Source organism: Arachis ipaensis, chromosome B3 (assembly GCF_059453495.1).
Source record: "Arachis ipaensis isolate K30076 ecotype BB chromosome B3, ASM5945349v1, whole genome shotgun sequence".
NCBI lineage: Eukaryota > Viridiplantae > Streptophyta > Magnoliopsida > Fabales > Fabaceae > Arachis > Arachis ipaensis.
In genome coordinates, this window is record NC_142438.1 from 87,340,976 (window position 1) to 87,360,798 (window position 19,823).

Here is a 19,823-nt window from a genome sequence, read left to right on the forward strand (position 1 = left end):
TGGAGATCATTGAAGCATCACAAATTATTAAAAACAAAAGGGGAAAAGGAAGGGAATGAAGGGAGACATTTGTGCAACATTGAGGGACGTTCACGAGGTAATGGGCAATGACGTTCGCGAGGTAGCTAGTAGCAACATTCGCAATGTGCCTGAGGGTAGTGGCGACGACAAGGAACCACGCACACAATAGGGGGTGAGGATGAGAGAGAGCCCAACGACCTTCCAGCGAGGAAACGAACATGGTGACAGCGACTGGTGGCATGGCGTTTAGATGCTCCGATGGGTGTTGGAGGTGATAGGGAAAAGTGAGGGAGATGGGTCAATATGGCTTGTTATCTTTTAAATTAGCATTAGATTTTTAGGTGGATTAATCCGATGCTAAGCATGCTCTTTTTAAATGAAACGACGCATTTCAAAATTTTGGTTTGCATTGGAAAAATTGGATGGTAAATCCGATACTATGTTTTGGCACATACTCACTAAATTACACACCATAAGTTTTTGTGGGTTTTTCTATCAAAATAGAGGTAAATACTAAATCAGTACTCAAAAGATTCTAGCACTGACAAAATGGTACCTGATTTTTGTTATTGACAAAGTAGTTCCTAAAAAATTTTAAAACTTGACAAAAGCACCTAACCGTGAAAGGATGACATTACTGTGAATAAAAAATGCTGATGTGGTTGTTGGAAGAGAACTTCGATGATAGTAGAGAGCTCTGGTGAAGTTTTCGGTCTTCTTTTTTGTCATGACAGAAGGAGTCGCAGTGGCGAGGTGCTGCCATGGCAGAGGGGATGCTTCTTCTTCTGCTCGATGGTGGAAGGGGATGCAGTGGCGAGGTGCTGCCATGGCAGAGGGGACGCGGAAGGGACACAACGGCATGACGCAGCGGCGAGGTACTGCCATGGCAGAGGGAATGCTTCTTCTTCTTTTTGTCATGGCAAAAGGGGATGTAACGGCGAGGTGCTGCCATGGCGGAGGGAACGCAGAAGGGACGCAATGGCATGACGCAGCGGCGAGGTGCTGCCATGGTAGAGGAGACACTTCTTCTTCTTCTTCTTCTTCTTCTTCTTCTTTGCCATGGCGGAAGGGGATGCAACGGCGAGATATTGCCATAGCAGAGAGGACGCGAAAGGGGACGCAGTGGCGTGTTGAAAAAGAAGAAATGGCAAACACGAAGAATGTGCAAGGTGCAGTGGCGTGCCATGGCGGTCTTCTTTTTCAGCTACCATGGCGGAAGGAGATGCTGCGTCGTGTTGAAGAAGAAGAAGCAGCAAACACAAAGAAGAAGAAGGTAGCCGAAAATGTCGCTGGAGCTCTCTGCCATCATTTGAGCTCTTTTCCGACGGTCACATCAGCGTTTTTCATTCATTTGTGACGTCATCCTTTCACGATTGGGTAATTTTGTCAAATTTTAAAATCTTTCAAGAGTTATTTTGTCAGTAACAAAAATCAAGTACAATTTTTTCTGCGTTAGAATCTTTCGGGTACCGATTTGATATTTACCTTTATATATTATCCGACAGTAACTTTTGGCGAAAAATCAATCATCAACGTTTGCATCGCCTACTTTGATGAAAATCTCGATCGTAATTATAGATGAGAATTTGGTGTGTGTGTCCAATCCACTAAGCATAAAAGGCCAAATGCGTTCTATTTGTCTTATTCTTTTTTTATTTTGTTTTTTGGTAGAAATTTTAGACATCACATCCCAGGAGTGGAAGGAGAAAATATGTAAAAAAGAAAATTGAAAATTGATTTTGCTGTATAAAGTTGAAAAGAAAAAGTAGGGTTGTTAGTTATTATGATGGTAACAATTCCATATAAACATATCTTTAAGTACATCTTGCTCATAATTATCAGAATCGAACCGGCAATCAACTCGGTCACACGATTGGGTCACTATGTTATTGGTTCAATCGATAGATCACTAATTAAACCGATTGATCCGGTCTAATTAAATATAAATATAAAATCATAAAAAAAATAAGTTTAAAATTAAAAGTTCAAAAGTATATCTTCACAAATACATTAACAAAAAATAGGTATTAATTCTTAAACATAACTAATATTGCAAAAATATATAATAAATTAGTCACTAATATAAAATATTTTCTCAATTTAAATAAAGAGAAAAAACATAACACAATAAGTAAATTAAAGTTCAATGATAATTTATGGCAACAAAAAATTTAACTACAAAGAGGATTTACAGCAACAAAATCATGTTCTGTAAAATGATTGAAATCCTCTTAGCAATGGCAGACTTGAATCAGCTGCGTCTGTTGCAAGCCTTGCTACCACCAGGCTTGAGTTGTGTTCCTCCTCATGGAACCATCCTACTTCATTCCTCAATTTAACTTTCAGTAACAAAATCAAACTGCAGTGATGAATTACAACAATAAAATCGAAACAAAAAGAAAGGGGGAATTTGTTGGAATTCACCAAATTGGGTTGCGCCAAGGAAGCTAACGACGAGGCTCCAAGCAAGAAGACGAAAAAGACCAGCCCACTGGGACCTGCTGCCTCTGCTTCCGGCGAAGGCGCGCGACTGGGTTTCGTGTGGTTCCGTTTGGTTCTGCTGCCCGTGAAGCCAGCCTAGGAAGGCGGTGACTAAGCTTGAGACGGTGAGGACACAGAGACTGAAAGAAAAGTGACACACCAGAGACGAGAGTGGCGTGAGAGAGGTGAGAGAGCTTGAGGGAAAGAGTGGCGAGAAAGAGACCCGAGAGGAGAGACGTTGAGGCTTGAGGGCAGGGGTGGGTCACTGTGGATCAGATTAGGGCATTTGGGGTTAGGGGTGGGGGTGGGGTCGAGAGAGCAGAGAGACGTGGATGGGGTTGGGGGTTAGAGGCATTAGGGTGTCATAAAAAAAAAAACAGGACCGGGTTAAATTAATCGGCCGGGTCATCGGGTTTAATGAAAACCTGCCGGGTCAAACCGGGTTTTAGTAGGTCTACTGCATATCCGGTTCAATGAGTGGCTCGGCCCGGTTCGATGACCGGGTAACCGAAATTTTGGTCGAACCAACCGGGTCGAGCCGGGTTTGATAACACTGATCCCGCTACATATTTAAGTATTTTTGGCAACTAAATTTAATCAAGTTAGTAAGTCCAATAAAAATAAGTTTTATTAGTGAGAGCGCATTAGACATACTCTAACTCTCTATTAACGTAAACATTCGTATCGTACGCTTCTTCGTATTCTTTCTTCTTCTTCGGATGTTTCCTCCTCATCGTCTTTCTCTTATGGATGCTACTGTTGATTCGTTTTTTCTCTTTTTCTCTTCATCTTAGTGATTTTGCAGTATTATATATTTTTTCTTCTTCTTTGTTTAATTTATTTCTTTTTTTCTTATTTTTATTCTTGTTAAGAGGGTAAAACAAAAAGAATTGTGAGAATGTGAAACAAGAAAAAGAAGATGAAGAAAAAAGAAGAAGATGGTGATGATGACGAAGAAGAAGAGGAAAAAAAGTTTTGAGTTATGCAAAATTTATCAGAAAATAGCAGTGAAATTTTTTAACTGTAATACAAGAAGTTTCTTAATTTTGACACCGAAATTTCTGAGGAGGTGGAGGAGGAGGAGGAGGAGGAGGAGGAGGAGAGTTTTGAATTGTATAGAATTGATCAGAAAAATAGCACTGAAATTTTTTAACCGCGACATAGAAAATTTTTATTTTGACACCAAAATTTTTTAACCGTGACATAGAAATATAATGTACTTTTTTATTGTTAAACTAATTGTGTGATATTCAATTAAGTAGAATAAGAAGATGATGATGATAATGATGGTGATGATAATGAAGGAGCATGAGAAAAAAGAAGGAAAAGAATAAATTAAATGAAAAAAAATGAAGACAAGGAAGAGGAAGAGGAAGAGGAAGAGGAAGAGGTGGTGGTGATGACGATGATGATAATGAAGTGAAAAATGAGGGAAAAGAAGGAAGACAAGAGGAGGAAGACGAGAAGGAGGTGGTGATGCTAGGGACGACGATGACGATAATAAAAGAGAAAGATAAGGAAAAGGAAGACCATACGCATAATAAGTAGCGCTGAATGTGAAAATGGTTATAACAACTTGATTAGACTTGATTTGATAATTCACTTAGTTGTACAATTTTTTCGTTTTAAGTATAAAGACTCTTTTTTATTACACTCATTTCTAAGTGTCACTAATATATATTTTCTCGTTTATTTATTTCTCCACAACATATATATTTTAATTAGAAATCCAACTTTAACAATTTTAGTCATTTTTAAAAATTAATTTTTGTTATAAATTTTAAATTTTAAATTTCAAACCCTAATTCTAAATCCGTATTCATTAAAATATCATTATGAGAAAAATAATTTTACAATAAAAAAATTAACTAATAATTTAAATAATAATAAAAATTTAAGGACCAATAATTTTATTTTTTATTAACTACTACTTTTAATTACCAGTCTAATATTTTTACTAACAGTCTAAGAATAAATTTTTAGTTAACATTTTTAAATATTATTCATTAATTATTAGTCAAAAATAATAAATTCTACTGATCCTCTAAAATTATCGAATAAAAAGTTAATTTCTCTATACTTATTCATTGAAATATCATTATTAAAGAAATTAGTGTACCATGCTCCAAAACAAAATTAAAAGATAGGATGTCAATTAATCTTCAAAGCATTTATCGTTGAAAGTTGGAACCCAACTTTATTATTATTATTACTTTAATTTGCTTACGCCGCTACTTGTTTAGTTTTTTGTTGACATAATAACCACGTCTCTTATAAATTTTAATTCTTTTTTTGGTATGAATATTTTCCTTTCCTGATTCCATTAGCAGACTAGCAGTGTATGATTGACTTCGCTGTTATTATTTTATTATACTTGCTTTTACTTTTAATTACTTCTTTGACCGTGTTTGATATCGGGGATAAAATCTATAATCTATAAATCCAAAGATAAAATAACTGTGTTACAAGATACTTAGGCCTAACGCATTGTTGTTACAAGATATTACCAATACTGGCAAGATCTTTTCAGAATATAAATATACAGAAAAATAGCTAAATTTTCCATAGTTGAATATGGAAAGAAGAGTGGCAATTATTGGAGCAGGAACGAGTGGCCTTCTTGCCTGCAAATACACTCTTGAAAAAGGGTTTAATCCAGTTGTCTTTGAAGCTGAGGAAGGTGTTGGAGGCCTATGGAGGCAAACTACAGAATCCACAAAGCTCCAAAACAAAAAATTAACCTATCAATTCTCTGATTTTCCATGGCATTCTTCTGTGAAAGAAGAGAACCCAAGTAGCCAGCAAGTGTTACATTATCTTAATTCTTTTGCTCAAAATTTTTCTCTCTTTTCATATATTAGGTTCAATTCAAAGGTCATAGATGTAGAGTATGTAGGAGAGTCCAGTGAAGAAATGGAGACATGGGAATTATGGGGTGGTAATGGTAAGCCCTTTTCCTCGAAAGGAACATGGCATATTACAGTGCAACATACCAAGAACTTCTCCAGAAAGGTATGCGTATATACTTTGTATAGTTTGGTCAGATTTTATAACTTAGGAAACCTAACTTTCATATAAATATTTTGTTCATGAAGCACACTGATTCAGCACCGTGCTAACAGTTCTGCAATTTTCATTTTATTCCAAGTAAGTGCAAATAGCACTATATTCCCTTCAAGTGTTTGGTGAAACTCATCCTAAGGTCTCTTTTTGTCTAATTGACACAAAGCTTTCCTAAACCCCCCTTTTAAGTGAAGTTAGTGTTATATTCAAGGAGGTGGTGTTTAGAATTATATTTTAAAATTACAAAAATATTGAGTGTACTATTGTCAAAACTTTGGGAAAGATTAATTTAACTAATAATATGAATGGTTCTAGTAGCAGATATTTCTCTTATTTAACTTGTAATTTTGGATTAAAATGATAAGTTTAGAATAATCAGTCTGGAGAGAGTCATGCCTATTATGAAATTTTAAAATATTCGAATATAATTGTTTTAATTTGGACTTTCAATAGAACGATAGTTATGATTTTAGGTTAAAAAGAAAGTCAATATGTAATGTAAGAAATAAGAAGAATTGACGAGAATTTTATTAAATATAGAGTGTAACTGAACTTCATAATATAATAATATATGTGTCTATGCAGGTGAAATCTAATACCACGTTTAGTTTGTCGAAGTATACATTGTTTTCTGTATTTGTCTAATGATTTGCAAGTTCGACTGAAATTAAATTCTTGAAAAAAAAAAGTTTTGTAGCAGAGTATACGCCTACATTATGCGCAATGGATTCTTCATTCTTGTAATATACAATACATAAAAGCTAAAGATTTAATTGAGCAGGTGTATGAGGCTGAGTTTGTTATTCTCTGCATTGGGAAATATAGTGGTGTACCTAACATTCCCCTATTCCCTCCTGGACAAGGCCCAGAAGTTTTCAAAGGCAAGGTTTTGCATTCAATGAACTACTCTGCTTTAGACAATAAGATTGCTGCTGAGTTGATTAAAGATAAGAGAGTTACAGTAATTGGTTCACAGAAATCTGCTATTGATATTGCAACTGAATGTGCACATGCAAATGGTTAGAATATGTTTGTTTTGTTGTTCATATTTTCTCACCACATCTAAAAGTGAAAAACTTCATTTTCTGTCATGTTTAGCTCAAGTAATAATAATAAGGTGAAATTTTTTGTGAATGATATCCTGGTGTAAGTATATCAATCAAACTCTTTTATAGATGTTTTCACCCTATTTTTATTCCTAGACTAAACATATCCAGAACAAAAATGCTATGCATACGTAAAAAATCAGTTATTAAATCAGTCATTATATATTTGTGTATGAATTTATGATTGTTTATTTTATTTTCAATATATATTTCATATTTTAATATATACTTTATACGAGTGACTGAATTTGATGACTGATTTTTGATATACATCTAACATAGTTTTAGATGAATTTTATATCTTTAGGCACTACAAATTACAAATCTTGTCTCTGATGTCTCTTTCATGTCATCAATTAGGAGTCAAGTATCCTTGCACAATGATCCAAAGATCTGCTCACTGGTTTTTCCCAGAACTCAACATTTTGGGAATTGATATAGAATATTTTTATGCAAATCGTTTTGCTGAGCTTTTAGTTCACAAGCCTGGAGAGTCCTTCCTACTTAGCCTTGTGGCAACTCTGCTTTCACCATTGGTAACATTCTTTTGAAAGCTGTGGCAAATACACATGTATTTAATTTTTTCTATGAACCCACTAATTTAATAGCAGTGCTGGTAAATAAGGTCTGACTAGATGTTTTCATTTGTTAGTAAATAATCATTTGATGGTTCCACTTAATTAATTAAGTTTTTTAGAGGTGGGGACTGGCGAAAGTGGCCGAATCATATCTGAGATGGAGGCTTCCAATGAAGAAGTATGGATTGGTGCCGAGTTACAGCATTCTTCAAGGAATCTCTTCGTGTCGTATTGGGGTGCTTGCTGAGAACTTTTATGACAAATTAAAAGAAGGATCCATTCTCATAAAGAAATCACAAAGCTTTGGATTTTGCAAAGAAGGTTTACTCATTAATGGAGAAGCCAAGCCACTAGAAACTGATATAGTAATTCTCGCTACAGGTTACAAAGGTGATGAAAAACTCCAAAGCATATTCAAATCACATGTGTTCCAAAAATACATCATTGGGTCAAAGTCTTCATCTGTTCCCCTCTACAGGTAACTATTAGCTCCGTTGTAAAATGGGCCTTTTATTTTTGGAAAAGGCTTTAATATGTTTATTTAGAATTTGTAAATTGTTTTAGTTGCTTCTTCCAAAAGAAGAAGTTATTTCGGTTATTTATTTATTCATTGTATTTCAAATAATTTGTTTTCTCATCAATATAGTAGATTTTCTTTTTAACAAAACAACAATTTTGATTAATTTTCTTGTCAGTTAAATGTGTATAAGTGAAATATGAACATTTTTTGTATTACTAAATCAGTATTTTATGAAGATGAACAAACACACATGATTTTAAAAATTATTGAGGATTTAGAAATTAGAGAATTGAATCATGAAAAAATGAAGTGGTTCTCTTTTATTAAAAAGGCTGAAACTAGTTTATATACACAGAGTTAATATCCTAAAATAGACTCAATTGATTTGCCCGCACAGAAACTCACACTGACAATAGCTGTCACTAACTGTATGATGAACTAACAATGATAACTGAATACATAGCATGATAAAAATTACAAAATGTTACTTTTTTAATTAATTTGTGAAAATTAAATCTCTAAAGCAGATCACTGATATCACAAGTTCTGTGATGTGTTACTTTCAGGCAGATAATTCACCCTCGAATTCCTCAATTGGCAATAATAGGATATGCTGAGAGCCTATCAAATCTATACTCCTCTGAAATGAGGTGCCAGTGGCTAGCACATTTTCTGGATGGAAACATTGAGCTTCCAACCATAACTGAAATGGAAAAGGATGTCAAGGTGTGGGATGACAATATGAAACTACATGCTGGTGAATATTATTGGAAATCGTGCATTGCAAATTGTGGCATTTGGTATAATGATCAATTGTGTAAAGACATTGGGTGTAACCACAGAAGAAAAAAGGGTCTTTTTGCGGAGTTGTTTGAACCATATGGGCCGAAAGATTATGTTGGTCTTAGTCATAAACGATGAGAACTTAGAAGGATTTTGCTATGTGAGAATCTACTATACTCAACATTTTGACCTGGCGATTCTTGGTTTTTTTTTTATTCTAGGAATTTGTTGTATGATAATGAAGTTTAGAAAAAGTATTTAGTGGCTAATGTACTGAATAATTACTGAACCCATAATGGGGTTCTTATTATGTCCAGGTCTAATGATAAGCTGGTGTGTCCATGTTGACACATTGAAGCTTGAGTGTTTCCATTTGTTTCTATGGATGTGTTGCAATTGGAGTTGGTAGCCTTCTACAAAGAAACCCTGCTTCAACACTTTCTCTTGGCACGCCAGGCCAGAACTATTTTTTGGTTTATTAGACGCCTACGGCCTATAACTCTTTTTTGGTTTGTTAGAGGCATCTCCAATAAAAATATTCAATTAAATTTTATGTACTATTCACTTCTCATTAAAAAAAAATCAATTCCATATTAAATTTTTGTGTTATAAACGGTAAGTAAAAATTAAATAATTTATTAGAGCATATTTTCGATAAAATACTTTTATTAAATTTTTATTTATAACTCACTTGTCATAAAATATAATTTTGCATCAATTTTTTTGTTATAAATGTTAAACAAGAATTAAAAATATCTCTCTTTTTCTAATATTAGAATGATAAATTATTTATACTATATAGTGTATTTTAATAAATGTTATATTATTTAGATATTGATTAGATAATATGTAAGTTAATGTTAAATTTAAAGTATTTTAATTATATTAAAGATATTTTACAAAAAATTTACTTGACAATTTGTGTATCATTCCATATAACTCTTCAACTAAAATGTAATACAAATTAAAATTTTGTTTATTGCTTTTTTTAAGAATTTGAATTCATTTATTTTTAAAAAACATATGTTTTTTGTATTTTATTTGTCATATAGTGCTTTTTGGTTTGTAAAACAGTTAAAGAAAAATGAATGAATGAATAAGAATGGAAAATATCAAACATATAATATAAAATTATAAATTAATTATATAATTATTATATATTTAAATATATCTAATAAAAAGATATACTAAATTTAAATTTAGAGAAATTTTTGACAATTGATATGAGATATTAAGAAATGAAAAATAATAAGAGTCTTACACACCATATCTAAGTAAACCAAATAGTGTAATAGTAAGAATCTTAATAGGTATAAATTGTAAAATATTAATATTTATAACTAATATTTTTTATAATTATTATTATAACATTTTTAATATATGTTTATTATATTTAATTAGTATTTTATATTTTAATTGAATAATAATAGATAAGAGATTTTTTTAATTTTTAAAAAATCTTTTATTAAAGGACAATTAACTGATTCTTATCTTTTGCCAAATTATTAGAATTGCTGATGTGACATTATTAATAAAAAAAAATAACTTTAAATTCATTATAAAAAAATTAATTAGTATTAATTTTTATATATTATAAATAGATAAATAAATTATAGTGTTATTTTTTTATTTAATTAAAATAAAAATTAATTAATATAATTATTCAATAACACACGGCAAGTATATATATATATTTTTTTTCTTTTCAAAATCAAGTCCTTCTAATCAGGGCTCGATTGCCTTGGTCTTCGAATTAGAACTCATCCCTATCTTCTCCAACGAGTTCCATAATTCTTCTTTGCTTTTTTGCTTTTGACATAATAGTAAATTGGAATTCTCCACTTCCACGCATTGGAGTGTAGGATTAGAAGTGTCGACACGCAGCGAAAGTAATAAAATAATTTTATTGTTCTATTTTATATTTAAAATTTTATTGAAATAAGATGGGTTAGATATCAATACTTAAGTATCTTAGTGAATAAAATTTTGTCTTTCGATAATACGAAAGTACTGTCTATCCATATCGAAACTGATTCTTGTTGTCAATTCTTTGATCAATAGATTTAATTGAGAAATTTCTTGTAATTCCTTATACCAACAATTCTTCACTAAAAATTGAAATATTTGTGTACGTGGAGGTAAAAGAAAAACTTGTCCTTTCTTTATTTTATCATATACACATATATATAGTATGAGATTGGTCACTAATTTGTGAATCAAACTACAATTTAATTTGAAACAGAATCAGTTAGAATCTTATCCATATTTAAAACTCATCATAGAATAAATAATTAATTATTTAATATTCTCAATTTTCATATTATTATATTCATGGTGCTAGCAAAGAATATAATAATATTCCATTTGAATTGATATAATTATTTTTTTGATCTAATAAAAATAATAAATAAATAATTATTTACCAAGGATTAGAACACTCATTAGTGTGTGACCCCATAAGTTCAATACTAAGCGGGTAGTAAATTAGTCATACTAAATTTACTAATCAAGGTTGGCGTCTAGCAACGCTCCTTGACGACCCGATAGTATGAAGTAATAATATTTTTACTAAGAACCCAAGATGAACAAAAAATACAACTCCTTCCATCTTTTCAGCTCTTGGCTAACTTTTAGAGTACGGTTTGATTGTCAAACTCTAACTTGTTACCATTATTATAATGAATTATGAATGACTTAAGAAACTCATTTCTTAATTCATTCAAACCCCTTGGCCAAGGCATTGTTTATTTCATTCATTATAATCGTAGAGCTCAAACTCATTACCATAGTTGATGGATTCTATTTTGACTAATTATTAATTCTACAAGTATTTAAATCATACCCAATGTCTATTCAACTAACACCGTAGGGTATTAGGTGTTCGGAATCAAAGTATAACAAATACATTATCAATTACTATGATAGTCGTAGGTCAAAGAAAAATTCTAATATTATTTTCATCATAAGAATATCCTATTGACAAATATACGATAACTATAACTATTAGGAATTCTTAAAGTGAGTCAGTTCAATAGTTATATCTCTATATATGCCATTTATATATATAATTTAATAAATAAAATCTATTAATCTTCATCCAATGAAGACTATTATATATATTAATCTATCCAAATTACTAATGTCCCATTTTTAGTGATTCTAAGATTAAAAACAATTTAAATTAAAAGAACTCAAAAAACGTATATCTCATTATTACAATTTTTATCGTAATTATTCGTTTCTAATTTTAATTAAGGACACTATCATAAATTATAAATGTTTATTCTTATAAAAAGGAATAATAATAATAATAATAATAATAATAATAATAATAATAATAATAATAATAATAATAATAATAATAATAATAATTCATGATAGTATTTTGTTGGACATACATACTTATCTCCAACATGGAGGTACTCTTATATCAAATATGTTATCTTTGACTCAATGTTGTCACTTTGTTATACTTTATGTCGAATGTAAATTAATCATTTTGTCATCCAAGTGTGTTCTTAGTGTTAATAGCTATACTTATGAAGCAGCTAAAATATAGAAGTTCAGTGGGTGAATTTTACCGTTATTATAGCTTTATCTAAGACAAAGTAAGTTAGAGTGGTTTGCTCGCAAAAGGAAACCTGTTTGAAGGCATAAATGAAGAAGGGATGTGTTCAAGATTTCAACAGGCCCAACTCCAGAAAAGAAAGATTAATGATTCATATAAATCACTAATTGACTCAACAAAATTCAACGAGTAATTAATAATCCCATTATATAGAAAAGCTTATAATCATACCATTTTTAGGTTGTCTGTTTTGTGTATCTATTTGTCTTGATCCGTTGAATTTTCTTCCAAAAGTTGATTATCATTCTGACTATATCTGCCACACTTTACCACACATTTCATATAATTTCTAATCCCACGCTGAGTTCATTTTCTGCATATTTTGTCCCTATCTTATTTCTATTCACTTTTTTGTTTTCTTGAAAAAATCTCGCTCCCCATCTTTAATCCCACGTCATTCTCGAATCGTTAAGAGGCTTACACAAGTTGATACTTTATCAATCAAGCTATTCAGAAAGTAGCCTAATGAGAATAACTCCAAATCATAGTTGTAGATTCCTAAGATTCAGAATTTCTAGGTAACTCATTCTAGTGTTCAGCAAATATAGATAAAGACACTAAAAAAGAGCATGATCTATTCCCATGTTTCGATATTTTCATTTTTTTTAATCCATTTCTTGGGTAAAGTCTCCCAATCATATTAGAAAATAGATTGGTATTTTTGTTGATTAAGAAGACAGTTTGGTATTGAGACCTTCTTTCTTCGTGATTCAAATAGATACTTTTTGAAAAACATCAAACAGTTGGAAATTAAAAATTTTTACAAAATATGAAAGAAATCGAAATAACACACATGTTATATATATATATATATATATATATATATATATATATATATATATATATATATATATATATATATATATATTTTTTTTTTTTCTATCGAACCATACTAACGGCACAGACTAAAAAACCTCTTTTTTAAGAAACATTGGCTCTCTTCTCTCTAGTTTTCTCACCTAGTATGTATTGTTGGCAGGGTCACCACTGCCACCAACCTTGCAAGGTGGTGGTATTCCATTCTCCCCTTTTCATTTTCTTCTTTCCTAGGTAACACCCTACTACACATAAGCCTTATACTATCGTCATAAATCAGAGGTGGTGAGACATTACAACATATAAAAGCATAATATATACATAGTATTCGAAAGATAATAATATAGCTAGGAGCTTGTAAAGAAAGGATAAACAAAACAACAATCGTTGTTACACACAAAGCATTAAAGATAAGAAGTGTTGTATACAGAAACAAAAGATATATATATATATATATATATATATATATATATATATATATAAGATCCAAAAGAGAAAACATAGTAAGAACTAGTCTCGACCTGCAAAGAAAAGGCTAGCTAGAATATAACATAACTAAGAACTAGTTTCGACCTGCAAAGAAAAGGCTAGCTAGAATATAACATAACTAAAAGTGTACAAAATAACATCCTGCTTCTCCAGAATATAACTCTCTAAGAGGAATATACAATATAGTATGCAAAATGCGGAGACAAGTACTACATAACAAAATAAACTCCAAAAGTAAAGCCTTCTTCACTTTGCCAAAAGGAATCTTGCACACTCAGCAAGGTACGTCATACCCTGTATCTGAAAAGACAAAAATTTCTATAACGGGTGAGAACCCGAAGGTTTCCGGTAGGGTAATAGCTCTAAATAGAGACTATGTAAAACTACATGAACCCACTAGACAATCCAAGTCTCCAAACTCACAAAGTTCAAGCCTAAGGTTTTCTCTAATCCCAACAAGGTTTATTTACTAAGTTTCAGCCTTTATCAATTATTTCTAATCTTAATTCTTTCCAACATAATATCATCATTTCTCTGAATATCATAATTATCCATCTCAGTAATTTAATTCAGTAGTAACAAACACAATTAGTAATCAATGCAAATCAAACATAATTAGAAAGCAAGTATAGCAAGTAATACAATTAGCAATTAACAGGGTATTCAGATAGGCAAACCAGATACAATATGCATACCCAAACAATAGCAAATAGATGCACATGATGCATGCCTGTCCTATTGGCCATGAGCTCACGTGTCGGCTATATTGCCAAACCCGACACAAAATCCGGCTAGCATCATCCAGATCGGTCTCTCGGTGTACATTCCGCAGAGGAATCAAACAAGTCATGGTACTATTATCTCAACAGAGAGTGTCGTCTCATCTTCTCCGGGAGGTACAAATCGTGCCACGACAATGGAGAATGATGTCTCATTTCAACGGAGAGTGCCGTCTCACCTTGCATCTGAGAGAATGTGGGAGGGATAAAACCACAATCCCTACATCACACTGCAATCATGAAATAAGTAGGATGGAACCACCATCCTTGTTCGGTGCAAGTGCCAAATCAATATGCAAGCGGAACAAAACCCACGACCTTGCCACGTAAGCGGGACAAACCTCTGACCTTGCCAATTCAGTCATCCAGACCACATTCAATCAATAATCAATACGCAAGCGGGATAAGACCACCGTCCTTGCCAATCAATAATCGTTATTAATTTCACACACGCAAGCGGAATAAGACCACCGCCCTTACCAATTCCGTCATAATCATTAACTTTAATCAGTTTCACAAGTTATTAGATTCATTAACCCAAATTCTTTATCAATTTATCAATTTCAATGTCTCGTGAGCGGGATAACACTGGCGTCCTCACCACGGGCGGGATAAACCACTGTCCTCACAACATTTTCCTCCAGCTAACTAAGGGTTTATCTGGGAATAGCTCAATTCAATTTGTTATATCTCTTTCCAGTGTATTCAATGCTTATTAATCATTCATTCAACTCCCTACGGAGGTTAGAGGAGTTTATATATAGATTGGGAAGGCTAAACAAACAAAAATCGATATTTTAGAAAATTCTGCACAGTCGTGCATACACATACCTCTTGCGTACGCATGATTTCAATTTGGGATGCACATCATGCATACGCATGCCTCGTGCGTGCGCGCAAACCCCGAATCATATAGACGCACACATGGTACATACGCGCAGAACCTACCACTACCCCAATTTTGTTTTCAAATTTATGCGTATGCACGACCTGTGCGTATGTGCAAGTTCGCATTCATGCGTACACACAACCTGTGCGTACGCGCGGGACTCAACTCTGCCAAAAACATTGCAACTCTGCATAATTCTATTTTTCATCCCCATTTTTAAACATAAATAACTTTTGCTACAAATATCAACTTTCATACGTTCTTAGACGATTTTAAAGCTCTCATCGTCAAATTTAAGTCAAGGTAAGTTTCACCCAAATCCAAACTCCGAGCATGAAGTTATGCCCCGTCGAATTTGATCAAAAACCCAAATTTTTGCACAAATTCTGCATAATGCCATTGTGCTATTTCTCAATTCATTTCATTCCAAAACCACCACAAACCATTCTAGACATCCTTATCACTAATTTATTAATTCTTAATCACTTCCTAACCATTTAAAATTTAAACCACCATTTTCAATTCAATTAACCATCTCATTAACAACATCAATTAACAAATTTAACACACATCACCCAACATCAAGCATGCCAATGCATAATCATCCAATTAAGGCCACCGGCCACAATCTCACTCAACAATTCTCAATCAACTTACCAAAATGCCTCCAATCACGGCCTTCGGCCCAATTTTCACGTCAATCGCCATAACAAGCAACTAAACCACAATTTTTGCATCCAATATCATTCATACAAATATATATTTGCTCATCAAAAACTCATTTCTCAGTTATCACATCACATCTCAAAGATCAATCATTCATCAACCAACCATCAATCATTCACACTAATCCGTTAATAATTCACTACAACAACTATTTCTATTCACAACATCAACAATCTCAATTCAACACTATCTTAGGGGCATTTAACCTAAATTTTCATGTAACTTTATATAATGTCTACCCGAAACCAAAACCCGTAGCTTATTGATGGCGATTTTTCAACTCTTAGATTTCCTCTCCGAATGGACCCATGCCTCAATTAGCACTGATAAACCCCAATTTTGTGGTTTATCTTGTGCTTAATTTAGGGAATTTTATCACCTTTTCTCACATTTATTCAATGAAATAGCATGGTTTTGTAATCTCCCTTAATTTGTGCTTAAGTATAAAAACATGCTTTTTAGGCCCTTAAATTGGTGATTTTAATTCACTTTAATTCCATTCGATGTCTTGATATGTTTGTTGAGTGATTTCAGGTTCATAAGACAAGTATTGGATGGAAGAAGTGAAGAGAAAAGCATGCAAAGTGGAGAATTCATGAAAAAATGAGCATTTGGAGGATTGAGAGCCACGCACACGCGTCATTCACGCGTACGCGTGAGTTGAAGATTTGCACGCCACGCGCACGCGTCACCCACTCGTACGCATGAGTAGGAGTTTTGGCCAGCGACGCGCACGCGTGACGCTCGGCACGTGACTCACTTAAAGTGAAAACGCTGGGGGTGATTTCTGAGCTGTCCAAGCCCAAATCTAACTCATTCCTAAGGCTATTTCATGTAGAATTCAACCTTGGGCAAAGAGAGGAGCAATTAGTTATAGCTTAGCATCATGTAGTTTAGTTTTCTAGAGATAGAAGCCCCCTATTCTCTCTAGAATTAGGGTTCTTAGGTTTAATTGCATCTTAGATCTAGGATTAATTCATGATTTGATTTACTTTTCCTTTACAACTTCTTGTTCCTTTACCTTTACTTTCCTAGTTTACTATTTTACTCCTTGTATTTGTTTACTTTATTGTTGATGTATTCTTGTTCCCTTTATTTTGCTTTAATGCAATTTATGTTTCTTATTCTTTTATTGTTAATTGAGTTGTTGTTATTGTTAATTCCTTGTAATTGGTAGTTGTAGATTTCATTCTTGTTATCTATCATTCTATCTTGCTTTCCTTCTATGCCTTCCAAGTATTTGACAAAATGCTTGGAAGGATGTTAGAGTAGATTCTTGAGCATTCTTGCCTTGGAAAGAGGAATTAGGCAATCTTGAGTAATCGATATCCAACCTATGTTGGTGATCTAGAGTTGTTAGCAAGTATTGTTTCCATTGACTCTAATCTCTTGCTAATTCAATTAGTGAGTTGATTGGGACTCTTGGATTGAGATTAGCTAGTCTTATTTGACTTTCTCCCTATGGGAAGATAACATTATACCTTCTTCCATAGTTGGAGATGACGAAATAAGATAAATTCTTGTTAATCATTGTATGACTAGGATAGAAAGCCTATGATCTCAACCCTTGCCATGAATGTCTCTCTTTATTAATTGTTCTTTTATTTGCTGTTTTAATTCTCTTGCCATTTATTTTCTTGTCCCTTTACCAAATCAAACCCCTCATTGTTCTTTCATAGCCAATAATTAATTACTTCATTGCAATTCCTTGTGAAACGACCCGAGGTTTAAATACTTCGGTTAATTTTTATTGGGGTTTGTACTTGTGACAACCAATATATTTAAATTTGATTTGAGGATTGACTATCGGTTTGGACTATGCTCACAACAAAATTATTTTGCTAAATTCCGAACCGGTACAAATTTTCACATCACTAAGCCACCGCCAAGCCTCCACCAAGCGCTCTGCAAGCAACCTAAGTGTAACATCCTTACTATCAGAATGTCATGCTTTCGGCTATGCCACTCTGATAGCGAGAATATTATGATGACTTCTATATACTTAATAATAAAATAGGATCATTTAACTCGAAACCAATTAAACTTTTCACTTGCAAAATCTAAAAATACTTTTTTTTATGTGACACCCTACCACACAGAACTTTATGCTTAAGTTGTAAATCAGAGGTGATGAGGTGTTACGACGTCTAAAAGTAATATATACCTTTTTTATCTTGTATCTTAAATGTAACACCCTAACTTTTAACACCCGATCATGATCGTACTAAAAGTCCGAGCGCTACTTACCTCTAAGCCTTTTTATTATATACTATCTTTAATTAATATTGAGCCTTCGCAAATACGAACCGAAATTTTAATTAAGAAAACGAAATAGTTTTTACTTTTAATTACTTAATCACAAAGATATATATATACATATATATATATCCACATAACATTATATACATAGACTTAGTAAAAGAATTTCAATTACAAGTCCTACCCCTGTAAAAACCAAAACAATAAATGACGAGGAAAAAATAAATTCTAACAACTCAACTTGTAAGCATAATCTTCTATGCTTTTGTAGCTCCGCACTAAACTTTCGCACCTGTAGTTGAAAGGGGTGAAAATAGGGGGTAAAAACTGGGGAGTTCTTAGTAGGACCAGGGTTAGAAGTTTTGTTCATTTTATATATACTTGGTCAGCAATAACAATCAACAAGGGATAACCTAATTCAACAATTATAGAACACGGAATTCAAATAGCCATTTAGCACACCTACAATTACAGGAAACATACTCACAAACGAATATGCACAAACAAATATGATGCATGTCTATTCCTAATGCAGGCCATGAGCTCATGTGTCGGTTGCCTACCCGCTCCCGACATTACCCGGGTTCAAGTCCCAGATATGGCTTTCTAGATGCATACAATGTGAATATAAGTCTTACGGTCAGGCGGCATACAATGTGACCTTTTTAAGTGTATTTTAATATGCTTATATTTGGAAAATAGTTCTCAGTGTGTGGGCGTCCCCACTATACATTTGACACTAAGACCCGAACAAGGTTGCATATGCTCTCATGTGGCAGATAGTCTTTTAAAGTCATTTTATCTTTGCCCTCTGCTCTCCTGTGGCAGAGATCCGCTCTCCTGTGGCAGATATTCCATTAGTTAATACATTCTCTTCTTTCCTGTGCTCTGCTCTTCTGTGGCAGAGGTTCATTAGATTCTTTTAGTCATTGCTCTCTACTCTCCTGTAACAGAGATTTCTTTATCTAATATATTCTTTTCTTTTCCTATCATTTCATAATATAATTTATCTTCGCATTATTCCCTCACCTTTCTCTAAGTGTCTTATAGAAAAGAATTATAAAGTACTTTAATTAAGTCTGCGTTCTCTAAAACTTTTAAGATCACTCTATTTGTTCTTCTCTGACTTATAATAATATTAAGAATATCTTTACTAATTAATATTCGTAATAAAATATTAACAATAATATAAATAGAATAATTTAAATGGTAAACAAATAATATTTATATATCTTTTCTTAAAACTTAGTTTAAAAATAAAGTTTTATAAAATGGGTTATTTTTATAAATAAAACCTTATTTTTAAACTTTTGTTAATTACTTTCTAAATCACAAACTTTTTAATATTCTATTTTTAACCTTAATATTTTAGAAAATTATATTTGGAACCCTCACTTATTTTTATATTTATAAAAATAACCCTGAACTTTTATAAAATATCAATTTTTATCCTTGTACTTTATTTATTATCCAAAATACCCGAAATCTTATATAATTACAAATTGTAGCTCAATTTTTATATACAAATACAAGGTTACCCTTCAAAAATAACGTTTAAATATTAATCTTCCTCTTATATTAAAACCGAAACCCTTAGCTCTTCCCTTTCAAAATATTAATCGTATTTTAGTCCGTTTTTGAGTCTTTCGGTTATCGATTTTTCTAAACTTTTAATTTAATCTTTC

At 32.5% G+C, this 19,823-nt stretch overlaps 1 protein-coding gene across 7 annotated transcripts in view; it reads left to right on the plus strand.

The window, feature by feature from the left end:
* The window catches only part of LOC107630607 (putative flavin-containing monooxygenase 1), a 31,941-nt gene extending 22,965 nt beyond the window's left edge, over positions 1-8,976 (plus strand). For 2 of the 7 annotated variants that reach the window (XM_088508823.1, XM_088508825.1), the window contains 4 exons: positions 6,347-6,446; positions 7,032-7,207; positions 7,369-7,727; positions 8,336-8,976. In XM_088508823.1, the coding sequence (XP_088364949.1) occupies positions 6,347-6,446; positions 7,032-7,207; positions 7,369-7,727; positions 8,336-8,690 (990 nt within the window). In that variant the 3' untranslated portion in view covers positions 8,691-8,976. Of the gene's footprint in view, positions 1-4,745; positions 5,515-6,346; positions 6,585-7,031; positions 7,208-7,368; positions 7,728-8,335 lie in introns of those variants that run through there. The other 5 variants (XM_088508821.1, XM_088508822.1, XM_088508826.1 and 2 more) reach the window with 4 other exon arrangements.
* Positions 8,977-19,823: the final 10,847 nt, after the last annotated feature.